Source organism: Ricinus communis, chromosome 1 (genome assembly GCF_019578655.1).
Source record: "Ricinus communis isolate WT05 ecotype wild-type chromosome 1, ASM1957865v1, whole genome shotgun sequence".
Taxonomy (NCBI): Eukaryota; Viridiplantae; Streptophyta; class Magnoliopsida; order Malpighiales; family Euphorbiaceae; genus Ricinus; species Ricinus communis.
In genome coordinates, this window is record NC_063256.1 from 3,581,508 (window position 1) to 3,595,382 (window position 13,875).

At 34.8% G+C, this 13,875-nt stretch overlaps 4 protein-coding genes across 4 annotated transcripts; 2 read left to right on the top strand and 2 right to left on the bottom strand.

The window, feature by feature from the left end:
• Positions 1 to 140: 140 nt before the first annotated feature.
• Positions 141 to 3,172, bottom strand: LOC8289137 (probable inactive purple acid phosphatase 2). Its single transcript, XM_002512064.4, has 2 exons — positions 2,305 to 3,172; positions 141 to 1,697 (listed from the first exon to the last, which is right to left on the bottom strand). Exons 1-2 carry the CDS (start codon positions 2,986 to 2,988, stop codon positions 429 to 431), a joined length of 1,953 nt encoding a protein of 650 aa, XP_002512110.2. The 5' UTR covers positions 2,989 to 3,172; the 3' UTR covers positions 141 to 428.
• Positions 3,173 to 4,947: 1,775 nt separating this feature from the next.
• On the top strand, positions 4,948 to 5,298 carry LOC8289138 (CLAVATA3/ESR (CLE)-related protein 9). The gene has a single exon (XM_002512065.2). The coding sequence runs from the start codon at positions 4,948 to 4,950 to the stop codon at positions 5,296 to 5,298; it is 351 nt and encodes a 116-aa protein (XP_002512111.2).
• A 2,714-nt stretch (positions 5,299 to 8,012) lies between these two features.
• On the top strand, positions 8,013 to 11,152 carry LOC8289139 (probable leucine-rich repeat receptor-like protein kinase At1g35710). Its single transcript, XM_002512066.4, has 11 exons — positions 8,013 to 8,386; positions 8,486 to 8,633; positions 8,729 to 8,800; positions 8,946 to 9,017; positions 9,111 to 9,182; positions 9,303 to 9,446; positions 9,540 to 9,620; positions 9,721 to 9,792; positions 9,971 to 10,042; positions 10,755 to 10,826; positions 10,916 to 11,152. The coding sequence occupies exons 1-11, from the start codon at positions 8,299 to 8,301 to the stop codon at positions 11,004 to 11,006; spliced, it is 984 nt and encodes a 327-aa protein (XP_002512112.2). The 5' UTR covers positions 8,013 to 8,298; the 3' UTR covers positions 11,007 to 11,152.
• An 890-nt stretch (positions 11,153 to 12,042) lies between these two features.
• LOC8289140 (pentatricopeptide repeat-containing protein At2g20540) lies at positions 12,043 to 13,867 on the bottom strand. Its single transcript, XM_015728451.3, has one exon. It carries the CDS (start codon positions 13,720 to 13,722, stop codon positions 12,118 to 12,120), a length of 1,605 nt encoding a protein of 534 aa, XP_015583937.2. The 5' UTR covers positions 13,723 to 13,867; the 3' UTR covers positions 12,043 to 12,117.
• Positions 13,868 to 13,875: the final 8 nt, after the last annotated feature.

Here is a 13,875-nt window from a genome sequence, read left to right on the forward strand (position 1 = left end):
ACTAAAAGGAGTGGAATTTTTTAGGCCCGCAGCAAAGAAAAACTATTCAAGAATATTGCAATGTTCTGCAAGCCCCTTCTTCCGCTCGTAAGCAGAAATTTCTGATAAGAAAGCATCAATTGTACATGTTTCCAGCAGTATTATAAACTAATAAAGGAATTTCCTTTTTCTTTTTGTCTTTCATTTTATTTCTTTCCAAACAGTCATTGCAATGCTTCTTATTCACTAGAAAACGGGAAAATATAATATTTACAAACTTAATCATAATAAAATACAACAAAAATCCTAACTTCTTTCCGCTTCCAAGCTTGCCCGAAGCGCTTAACAGCATGAGCTTCATCCTAAAATTTCAACTCCTTCACACCCATGGCAAACAGGTTTTCAAAACGCATGGAAGCATAATCCGAACTGTTGGTTTTACCAAACTTTCATGACATTGATTCAATTTCATCAGTCTTCACAGCACTCCAGCTGCCTCTTGCAGTACTGTGCTTCCTGGCATGTGATATAAACCCAAGAATGTACCCCATAAAAGCCCCCAGCACCAACACACTTGCACCCTTGACATACATTGAGAATTTAGAGTCTGCCGCTGCCTCAATCCTTGCTCCAGCAACATCATTAACACCAGCATTCCCACTGTAAACTTGACCTGATGCCAAAATCTCCATCATATCATGCACCTCTCCATCATGGTTTCCAACATAAGAAAATGTCAGCTTCTTCTTTGTGGCAACCAATCTAGTGTATCCAAATTCACCCCCACGATACATGGACTGCTCAGGTTGTGGAAATATAGGATCATCTGGGTGGTCGACTCTGGGTTGCCAGATAGGCTGCCAATCTTGTCCTGCCATCCCAATGACGACATGGATTGGAAATCCTTTCCAAGTGCTTCCACATGTGAAGTTATTCACAGGACAAAACCTCTCATATCTATGTACATGACCCCACAATGCAAGGGTCACATTATTTTTCACAAACAAGGGTTCCAGGTGCTCAAGCATTTTGTCCCTCAATGGAGCATCCCTGTTTTCGTGGCTTGTAGTATACATCGGTCTGTGCCCTTGAACAATCACAAAAGGGGTCTTGCTTCGGTTAACCGATTCTAGATCATGCTTTAGAAAGTTATATTGGTTGCTCCCAGGAAGGAAATTGGTCTCAGTTGACATATATACAAAATGTACGGCCCCCATATCAAATGAGTAGTATAGGTTTCGAGTAGCAGGTGCATGGGAACCAGTAGACTCAGAAGAGTTTCCAGGCATGTTAAATTTAAGGCTGTAAGGAACTCCGCATTCCCCACCCCCATCAGTCCCATAAATTGAATTGGACCAATCTGGCTTCCAAGGTTGTAAAGGCCAATCATACTCATGGTTCCCAATGCACACGTGGTATGGTACTTTGGATGCAACAGGTTCAATTTGAGTGAAAAAATGGTCCCACAACCATGAGTAGCCTCTTGCATAGCTGATATCTCCAATGTGTGAAATGAAAGCAGGCTTGTCACCAATAGCTTCTATGTCACGAAGGATCCATTTCATGGTCGCTATGCTTTCATCTTGAGTGCGAAGGAAGGTAGCATATGGTGTTGCAGTTCCCATATCCCCAAACAGGAATGCGATTGCTTCGTCTGAGTCTCCATTCCGCGACACAAAGCTCTGAGTTGAGCTCCAACCTCTAGAGTCACTTCCAACCTGTTATAATTAAACAAAATGTTACTTATATAGAGGACAAGTAAGCTTTACTGCTGCAGGGAAATTTTCCACAGGCCACAGGTGCAAGAAATGGATTAAGTTGATCTCATCCTCACATGAATATAAACTAATAGAGGGAACAATTGGGTGCACACAAATTACAATGTAAATGCCCATATTGAAATAACCTATCTAGAGAAGTCTTGTATAACTGTAGCTTACCAACAAAACCATGATGAAAATTAATAGTAGCAACTGACAAAAAAAAAAAACAAGATATGCTCACCGATATGTCTTGTTAAAGCACTTTTATTTTAAGAATGAACAATGACTATCAGTAGCATCCCACGACCATAAGTACCAAAAATCAATTGGAATTCCATTCCACTAGAGATAAATAGAGAGCATAAATAAACTGCTAACTAGCAGTCAAAGAACCAGCTAAAAGTTAGAGTTCCTAACCTAAGTACAAATCCTAGTTGAATAATTGTGGCATAACAATTGATCGAAGGCAGTTACGATCAAGTGAAACAAATAATTCTCGACAAAAGCACTAAACAGCTATATTGTCATCAAAATTGAAACCCAAATTAATAAGACAGATTACCTGATAATAATATCTAACACCTTTCTTCAACTTATCCATAACAGCATCATGAATCCAACCAGGATCTCTCCACCCAATACTGCCATTGGCAGGAGCATCACACATATGCTCTCTCTCGTACCTCACAACACGTGCCACCGTCACGTGACTCCACTTTCCATCAGCCTCTCCCCATTTCACTTCCCTCTCTTCTTTATCCCCCACCACAAACATAACCCTCATCTCGTCTTCCATATCCGTGAACGCCAAATGTATCTGCTCCGGCCCATTACCCAACTCGAACCCAACCTCCTCCGATTCCGCCAACAAATGCGCTGTGCCCGGGAGTGGGTTATGGTCATGGTCGTGGCGTTTCGGGTTGATTTCGGATTCGGTCCAACGGAAGATCCTGAATGAGTAGTTGGAGCGGAGGTTGGTGATGGGCAGGGAAATGGATCCCGACCCGGATTGCCAATTATGTGATGAAGAAAGGAATTTGTAACCGATGAAGTGATCATGCGGTGAGTTAGGAGGAGAATAGAGACCGACCCAATCGAGATTTGAGGGTGAGTCGACGTTTGACCAGGTGATCGTGACTGTGTCGCCGGATTTGGCGACGGTGGTCGGAGTTATGGAGATTTTGACTTTGGAGAAAGAAGGTGAGATTAGAAGAAAAAAGAAGAAGATAATTAAAGGGAATGTCATGGCGATAAAAGAGATTAACTTAAAGGAGGAAGAGGAAGAAGAAGAAGCTGAGATGTTAAAAACGGGTAATTGGGTTTGGGTAATTATGGATATGCCATGATTATTGATTCAGAGAGAGATTTTGTTTTAAGAATATTCTGTGAAATAAATATTTTCATGAATATATCATGCATTACGTCCTATTGTAGAAAAAGAAGAGGACTTCAGTGTTCTTTTTATATATACAAAAAATGTTTTAACTTTGTGTGTAAAAAGAAGAAATCGTTTTTATAAAAGAAATGTTTTATACAGAGAAAAAGTCCCTCAAATTGTTTTTGCTTTGTTTCTAACCAAAGCAACGGCCGAAGTCAATAAAATTGGCAAATATCTCTTAGGATTTTTATTAAAATTCAATTTGTTTAGGAGAGATTCAAGCAAGAAAAGTAAAATGAAAAATATATTTTCTCTACTTTTTTCATTTTTTCTAAGATTATAATTTATTTTAATTTAGCTTATTATAAGAGCTTATAGTTGAATAAATATGAATTGTTTGATACAATTTAATTAGTGTTATATTGATGTTATATTTTTATTTATTTTTATTTTTTATTTCTATAAATTATATAGCTCGTGGCCTCCTGTTCCTCTAATGAATAAATAAATTATAAAAAAATTATCAAATCAGTTAAATTAAAAAATTTGAAAAGAAAAATAGAAAAAGCCGTTTGAATGAAACCATCCCTTTATTATGAAATTTTTTAAAAAACGGTTGAATTCTTTTTCCCCAACTACGGAATATGAAAAATTTGGCTTTCCAGTGAATAGTATAAAATAAAAAGTTATTTTGGTTTAAGGATCTCATCTTCTACCTAAGGTATTAATTATCAGTTTAATATTGAGAGTTACTTCCTTTATTCTAAATAAATAAATTTTTTTTGTCTGTTTCAAATTATGTCCCACAATTCTCTTTTAATTAGTATTAGATTAGTAATTCAATATGTTCTTTAAATCAATTATTAACACATATAATTAATTTTCACACTTCAAAATTTTAGTTTCTATATGAAATTTAATGAAAATATCTTACAAAAATAGTGACAAAAATTAATAACATTAACTAAAAAATATCCACATTTCTTAATTCGTTATTAACTATATAATGTTAACAACATTAATCATTTCTGTGACATTTGTTTTGAAAAAATTAAATATAAACGAGATATTAATGACTAAACCTAACTCCACCATGCAAAGGATTTCAAGACTCAAGTAATTAGTTACATTTTTTTTATGAAAAACCTAGAGAATGTAATTATTAAAAATTTAAAAACCAACCAAATAATTTTAAAATATAGCAGTTAAAATAATTAGGATAATTTTTATGGGACTTTTAATTAAAGAAAAGACGTTTCCTAGAAGAAAAAAAACCAACAAATGGACAGATATTTTTCCCTCTTAGTGGATCCTTAATTAATGATGCAGTTCTAATCATAATGCCAAAATGAGTGGAAATAGGCAAAAGATGAAATATAAAAAATAGAATCAAAGAAGAAGAAGAAGAAGAAGAAGATGTACATTGATATTGATATTCTGCTATCTTAATTAATTACATGTCTTTTAACGTCCCTACAAACAATTAAAGAGAATTGCATATCTCTTATTTCTAACACCTACAAATATTCGTGACTAATTTGATGATGCACAGCTTTGATCTATCTATCTCTATATATATTGCCCACTCACTCCTTCTTCCTAAATTTTTATTTTCCTTTTCTTATATTAAAGTTCATGGGTCTCTTGCCTTGCATTTAAAACTCTCTCTCTCTCTCTCTCTCTTCTATCTCCATCGCCATCTTCCCTCCTTTTTCTTTTTTCCTCTATTCAACAACAATCAATCGCTCTCTCAATTCCCAATCTTCTGTCATCATGAAGATTTATTTTTCTTTAATCTTGATACTGCTGCTACTCCTAACACCTTCAATGGCTGCTAGACTTCCAAGCCCTAACCCTACAACTTCTACTTCTACTGCTGCTGCTGCTACCACTTTTCTTGATGATCATGACCATCATCTTAATTCTTTTTCAAGAAACCACGGCTTCTACAATCGCCACCATTCTTTGATCAACCGCAAACTACCATCACCACCTTCTTGTGCTTCTTTCCCTCACAAGACTTCACGTTCTTTGTGCATTCAGTTCCAAAGAATGAACCCACAACGCCGTTTCATCGCCCCGCCACCACCATCGCCCCCGGGTGATGATCAGATCGATCCAAGATACGGTGTAGACAAGAGACTAGTCCCGTCTGGGCCTAACCCTCTTCACAACTGATCATTAGAGAAGTGCTCATTATAATTTCTTGCCCTTTCTCCTAGTATTTAAATTTAACCAGTGTCAATAGTACCTTCTTCTTCTTCTTCATCTCCTTCTTTAAGTTTTGGCCAACTTATCAGTTTTTCTTTTGCTTCTTGCTTTATTTCTTGGTAATCTTTTTTCTTAAATGTTGTCCTCACGTCATGCTTTCTTCAGCAAATGTTGGATGGAAAGGACAGTAACTACAACTGCTGCTGCTGCAACAAGGATCAATCTTCCTTAGATATTAATCAGTCACTGTATTGTACTAGAAGCGATCAAGATGCTTAAGAAATTGCTATTTCCATGCTTGTTTTTGATTATAGCTAATAGCTTTAGCTTTTATCATCTGTGTGACATGAAAGGGTAGAGAATTTTTTAGTGTAAAAGGGATCAAAAAATCTAAAACAAGCACGGAAATAGTATGGTTATTGTTGGGTTTTATTTGTCAAAATTTCACCATTTCTAGGCGGTGGTTTTAAATTTTGATTGGGGAAGAGGTTGATGTTCAAGAGAAACCCATGAGTTTCATTAATTTGGAGCTGTTTTTCATCAGGGGAAAAACAATTGCTCTGAGGGCAAAATGGTCTTATAGTTTGTGGGTCTGCAATTATTAATTGTATTCATGTATAGCTTTATTAGTTTTAGCTTCGTGTTAAAATCTACTCATATAATTAATTAATACTAAGGCTATTTTAATTCCTTTACCTCTCTCTTAATTGTTAATTCTCTCCTTCCTTTTATATTAATTACTTGTTAATCACATTTTTTCTTTTTGCAAGTTATTAAAAGTTTTTTGAAAAGAAAGAGATGGTTAATATATATTAAATTTTTGGAAAAGAAATTATATAAATGTGAAAAGAAAGAGATGGGTTAATTTAATACCTTTTCTAGGTAATGTGAAGCTATTACCATGACGCATTACCAGCACCACTGTGATTATTGCCAATTTGATGCTTAATTTACAAAATTACTCCATTTGCTTAGTTAGCTTGTATGGTTCACCTCACAATAACACCTTAATTAATTAATTAGTTAATTAAGAGCTGTTGATTGTTAAAATAACAATTTTTTAAAAAAAAATAGTTTTTCTAAAAATAATTCTAAAGATTTAGAAATAAAATAAATGAAAACCCTTTTTCAATCTTAATATTAAGCCTGTTAATCTAACTCGGGCATAATAAATTAAGCACCAACTAAAAACAGCTATTGGATTTGGGCCTACCTTATTAGGACCACAAAGTCCACCGCCAGATTTTTAAAAGTTTTGGTTTGGACCTCCGTTTGTTCACTTATTTATTTATTTTGCACGTATGATCATTTTGCCCCTGAAATTCTTTAATTTAGCAGAGTTTAATTTTTAAAATAAATTTGAAATGGATTTAGATATTTAATTCTTAAACGAATTCAAATTTAAGCACTTTTTAACAGGCAGGTATCTAATTTATTGTCATCCTATATCAAAAAGAAAAACTCAAATCTTATTCATAATGTAACTATAGTGAGATTAAAGTAATTTTAAAGTGATAAGAGTGGTATATATAGTTACAGTTATCCTCCAAGAAAATAATTTTATCACTTTAATCAAACGGTAAATTAAAGCAAGTAAGTATATATATATATATTACACAGAGTACTCCTCTAGAAAAACTGTTATAATTTAAGCAAAGATTAGCAAAAAATAAAAATAAAAATCTCAACCCAATTTCAGTCGGATCCTAATGGAAAGACCTCAAAATTGACCCTTTAAAGCAATAAAGATTTAGGGGTTTGTTTGATATTGTTCTTCAAAGTTTGGGTCTCATAGATAGATTTTTAAGTTTTCAATCAGCTCTTATTTATGACTTTCATGGGTTTTTGAGTTTTGGGACTCAGTTTTCTTTCTGTTGGGCAATAAGAGAAGTTCTTGCATTGGGGGTTTAACTAAGGTTTTGTAGAGTCATTTTCCCATTCATCCATTCCTTCCTGTTTATGGGAGAATCTACACCATCTGATGATTGTTCTATTATTTTTAGGTCAAAATTGAAGTGACTCTTCCATTGGCTATTTTGGATGTACGAATGGAAGATTCAATAGAACCCACAAAAAAGACAAAAGAAAATAATACGAGGAGGACCAAACAAATTTATTTAAAACTCCTCCTATAAATGAAATAAATCCAACATAATTTCACATTTAAATATCAAAAGGGAAAAATACAAAATCAAATAATATCCATATAGAGGAAAAGAATCCGAAAATATTGTAGGAGTGACGTCACTTGTCATAAGTCAAACAATTAATAAATAGTATTTGAGTTTCCGAGATTAATACCATTAGAGTCCACGGTTAATAAAATATAAAAATATAATTATCTTTTTGTATTACGTAGTGGTTTATTAACCTTTTATAAATGTAAATAAGATAATTAATAACATGTTTGAAACAAAATAATCCAAATAAACTTGATAGCAGAGTAAAATCAGTGTACAATCAACTCAATTAAAACTCAAAAATTAGCTTTTGTCTTAATTTAATAATAATAAAGTGAAACTAATTAAAAAAGAATGAAGGTTGGATTCACAGCGGTGAAACAAACTATTAAAGAAAAAGGAAAAAATAAAATAAAAAATTCAAGATTGAACCATTGAGTTTGCGGTCCAAAATCTGAAATTATGTATAAATGTAAATACTGCTACCCATGCTCTTGATAATTTTATTATTAAATACTGGAAAAATAAACCCACCGACGAGACGACCAAGCAGGCTTCCATTTCCAAATCCCAAATCCGCGTTTGCTAAAGAATGAAGAGCTAATAAGCTAAAAGGCTTTGTGCCTTGAGCTGAAGAAAAGAAACAATTAAACCATTCATTAATCTCAATTATTATTGTTATTATTATTATTAGTGCTGTTTCTTCCTTTCCATGTATCAATAAATACACACAATCACTACTGAACTCCGATCTCAACTCAATCTTCCAAAAAAGAAAACAGATCAAATGGCGCGTATGTCGCATTTGACTCTGCTGATCTTTATCTTCCCTCTTCTACTTCACTCGGCTCACTCCAAAACCCTGAAGCGCGACGGTAATGATTTTATTTACCAGATCTCTCTCTCTCTCTCCTTTTTTCTTTTTCTTTTTTCAATTATAGGAAAATATAACAAAATTGAATTGACTTTTGCAGTGAAGGCTTTGAATGAGATAAAAGCATCACTTGGATGGAGAGTAGTGTACGCATGGGTCGGTGATGATCCTTGTGGTGATGGCGATCTGCCTCCGTGGTCTGGTGTCACTTGTTCTACTCAAGGCGATTATAGAGTTGTTACGGAATTGTATGTTTCTAGACATTCTCTAATCTTTAAATATTTTTCTTTTCTATTAAGTTTTATTCTTTAGAGATTATAATTGGATGGGTTATTCACTGCAGGGAAGTTTATGCAGTTTCAATTGTGGGTCCATTTCCTACTGCTGTTACCAATTTGTTGGATCTCACTAGATTGTAAGCTTATTATTATCATTATTATAATTTCTATTTCTGTTTTTGTTTTAATAGTATTTGGAAAGTCTAAAAATGCAAGGTCTGTGTCTGTTTTGATTTGTTTGATTGCTTACATTGAACTTGTACAATTGCTTGTGCATCACAGGGATCTCCATAACAACAAATTGACAGGGCCTATTCCTCCACAGATTGGGCGGTTGAAGCGTCTTAAGATACTGTATAGCCCCCTCCTCCCTTTAAAGTTTTAAGCTTCCAATAATTTGATTTATTTGTTGCCAAGTTTTTATTTTCTTGGTTTGTTTTCTTTTAGTAATTTGAGGTGGAATAAGTTACAAGATGTGATTCCTCCTGAAATTGGTGAACTCAAGAGTCTAACCCATCTGTGAGTATCTTGGGTTTTGCTCCTGCTATAATTTCATGATGTTACCGCTTCTGTTTTAATGCTTTCTTTTAAAAAAAAAAAAAAATTCTGGTTAAAGTTGAAGAGGTGAACTTTGTGCAGATATCTGAGTTTCAATAATTTCAAAGGTGAAATCCCTAAGGAGCTAGCAAATCTTCCCGAACTTCGGTATCTTTATCTACATGAGAATCGCTTTTCTGGACGAATTCCTGCTGAATTGGGGACTTTGCAGAATCTTCGGCACTTGTAATGTTATATTTTCTCCTTGAATTATGTTCATTTTGGAGTAATGATCAGCATTAGGCTTTTGGTCTATCTCACTGTGAAACACACATGTAGGGATGTTGGCAACAATCATTTAGTAGGTACTATAAGGGAATTAATACGTTTTGAGGGTTGTTTCCCTGCACTTCGAAACCTGTAAGTTTGTTTATTTGCCAAGTTCACAGTTTTTTCCCTGATGTTTTTTTGCCGGATGAATGAGCTGCTAATTTTAAGTATTTCTGACCATGATATGTAGTTACCTAAACAATAATTACCTCACTGGAGGAGTCCCTGCACAACTTTCAAACTTGACGAATCTAGAGATATTGTAAGTCCTGTTGATTTTTAATCTTTGTTCTTACATTATTACAAGTTGTTCTCAATATTATTACCATTGCACGAAAAAGCAGTGTTCTTTTTTAATTATAAGCACCACAATTTTCTCACTAGATCTCCACTTGTTTTAACCACGATTTTTTTGCAATTATTATCTTTGTTGGTTGCAGGCATCTATCATATAATAAGATGTCGGGAATTATACCTGCTGCAATTGCTCATATTCCTAAATTGACTCACTTGTAAGTTCTTTTCAAACTTATGCTTTTATGTTTTTGGTTTAAGATATCTCTTTTTTCCTTGGAGCCATACACATTATAATAAATCGGCTCAGGCTTACTGAAAGATGGTGTCTTAGGCTGGTACTAAGTGAAAAGGGGATTGATTCATAACATACTACTACATTTTTGTGGATAAAAATGTGCATTGTCTCAACAAAACTCTCTTTACCCTCATATTTGCATAAGTTATATACTCTTTTTCTACCAAGACATCTGAGAGGAGACTCTTTTGGCCAAATTTAGATTAGGGTTATTTTCTTACAATTAAGTTTTTCCATCTTAAATTATTAGAATGCTTGCCCTTGGTTCTGAGGAGACACTATAGCTCTATTTGATCTTCTTAAGCACATAATATGTCATATGACCTTATTGTGCTCTTCTTTGAAATAATACAGAATGAGTAGGATATAAATTCTATTTTTGTTGTTTCCCTCTTGCCATTCTAAGTGAGCTGCTTCATTATTTTATGTGATTATCATGTATCAAGATGCCCAAGGCTGCTTTAGCAAGATAAAAAGCAAATGCACATACTGTGCTGGCAAGCTGTTGGATTTTTTATTTCTTATTTTTTATTTTTCTTCCTCCCTGAAAGTATCTTTTTTGAGTGTTCAGGTTACTTCCAGAGAATTTTGTTCTTTTATGCTTTTTAAGCTGACCTTGATTGCATCTCCAGGTACTTGGATCACAATCAATTTTCAGGGAGAATTCCTGATGCCTTCTATAAACATCAATTCTTGAAAGAAATGTGAGTTCCTTTCTGCAACCAGACCTTGGACTTAACAAGTTAATAATTTGACCCTAGAAATCAAATAAGTAATTGATTACCATGTGCAGGTACATTGAAGGAAATGCATTCAAGCCCGGGGTAAACCCAATAGGAGTCCATAAAGTCCTTGAAGTCTCTGACGCAGATTTCATAGTTTAGTAGATTACAATATATTCTTTAATCATTTGATATTGTGGTTATACTGGCTGTTTCTAGGCTATATTTATTTGTGAATGAAAATGGGAAATCCCAATAGCTCTGCAGAAAGGTTTGTCAATCAATGGATTTAGCTCCCTCTTTCTCTCTCTCTCTCTCTCTCTCTCTCTCCTTGTGAAGAAAAAGAAGGTTGTGCCCACGATAGAGCTAAAAGAGTTTCTTTTCATAAACTTATGTCTTTTAGCATACAGGTGCGGCTAGAAGTTTCCAAAGAAGATCCAAGTCTGTATTGCCGCATGCTTGGTTTTGAATCATTTTTCAATATATGTTATCATGGAATTGCTTCTAATATGATATGATCTATAGATTGTTTTTATATATGCTGTTCTAGACATTGTTAAAGTTAATTCTCAATCTAGTATTTTTAGACATCTGAAGAACATGAAAATGCTCCCGAAGATATGCCCCATTTTTAAATCAAATAACTTTTGCTACTTGCCAGTAGACCTATTGATCTGAATGCACAGCCATGTTCGGCTGAATATATGCAGCTGGATGTAGCTATCTTCTTGGCCGAAAGAAGAAAAAAAAAACTGTTCTGTCGCCCGAGTTGAATTGACACACCAAAGGCGACATTCTAAAGTAATGAATTTCATTAGCTATTTGACAATTTTATTATCTCCAAAGGCAGTTTCAAGAGAACTGATTCAAAAACATCAATGTTTATACATACAAGGTCTATCTACACTTATAGTTGGCATCAACCCCTGCTTGGGTAACTTATATTCGACTCCTCAGCTAGAGGAGGAGGACCCAACTCATTCCAAAATGCACGGAAAGAGAAACCTGAGGTGATTCAATTGCTAACTTAAAGCATTACACAAAAGTGGTAGATCTTTGCAGCAAAAATTTGGATGTGCAATTATCTCGAATTGCCATGTCAGACCAAGTAACCAATCACTAAACAAATTTAAAGCATTATACAAAATGGTAGTACATCTTTGCAGCAAAGCAAATAACTCGAACTGGAACTGTCATGTTAGGCTAAGTAACCAATCACTAAATCAACACAATATAAAAATAATGGTGTACACAACATTCAATAAAGAATCTGTCATGTCTGATCAATAAGAAGTGGATAGGGATTACATCCTAAGAATTTCAATTCCCTGTTCATCTTCTCCATAACTAAATCTATATCTGCTATCTGTTTGTGATTTTTTTCTCCTGCAACAAACTCATGGATGATACCATTGATCTTGATTGAACTGCAACCAGGTAATTTATTAACCCCTCTGTTTCTCATCATTTTCTTTATTCTTTTGGAATCATCGTATTTCCCGGTAGCTGCATACAAATTTGAAAGCAGAGCATACGCCCCACTATGAAGTTCTAACTGCAGAAGTCTCTTGGCTGCAACTTCAGCTAATTGAGCTTGTCCCTGGTTGCAGCAAGCACTAAGTAATGCTCTCCAAGCTACTGCTTCTTCAGAGGAGCTGCTCGAAGTAGGCATTCTCTCAATTATATCTTTTGCTTCATGAAGGAGGCCTGCTTGGTTAAGCAGACCAATTATACATCCATAATGTTCACTTTTAGGCTCAATATTATACACGTTGCACATTCTATCTAATACTCTTAAACCTTCATATGCCATGCCAGAATAACTACAAGCAGATAAAATAGCTATGAATGTAACATCATCAGGCTTAAATCCAGCCTCCTCCATCTTCAAGAACAGATTGATTGCACCCTCTCCATCACCATGCATTGCTAAACCAGAAATCATAACATTCCAACAAACTGTGTCTCTTTGAGGCATTTCATCAAACAGTGACTTAGCCAAATCCACATTCCCACATTTTGCATACATATCAATGAGACCTGTGCTCAAACGGATAGTCAAAGGCAATCCCAGTCTATCCATATATCTATGAATCCAAATCCCAGTATCCAAAGCACCTAATTGAGCACAAGCACAAAGAATGCTCAAGAAAATACCCTCATCAGGCACGTTATCAGTCAACTGTATCATGCTAAACATATACAAACACTCCTTGAAACAATTATTTTGCACATATCCAGAAATCATGGCACCGCATATTCCCCTATCTTTCCTAGGAGCTCCATCAAAGAACAATCTTGCAGACTCAATATCACCTACTTTAGCAAACCCAGAGATCATTAATGTCCATGATACAACACATGGACCAGGAATTTCGTCAAACACGTATCTAGCAGCTCTCATGTTACAAAATCCGCAATACATCAAAATCAACGAATTACCAACTACAGCATTAACAGAAAAACCTAATTTTAAACAATACACATGTACTAATTCACCAAGAAGGCAAGATTCAAACTTTACACAAGCTTTTAACACATAAGGCAATGTATAAGTATCTGGATACATGCCCTTTTGTAACATAGTAGAATATAGATTAAAAATATTAAAAAGTTCACCTTTGAGCAAAAGAGCTTTAATCATGGTGTTGTATATACAAATGGTAGGCTGTTGAATGTGTTGAAAGATTTTCCATGCATGACTAAGACTTGCATGATTTGGGTCTGAACAGAAGGCTAAGATTCTGCTTAACGTAAAGGAGTTGTTGCCTAGGCCGCATGCGATTGCCTGTGCATGAGCTTGCTTTAGTTGCTTCATGCTCTTGCATTTCTCCAAGAGATGGAGACATCTTCCGCTACTGCTTCTAGTTGCTGGCATAATCCTAGGATCATGAGCATTTCTCTTTGATTCTCAAGGAAAGTAAGCCCACTTATTATATCAGTTGATAGGGAAAAAAAAAAAAAAAATAGCGGGTATTTACGTGAGATGTTTTACTTGCGCCGAGTTATCGGAGTACCGAATCCAATTCGG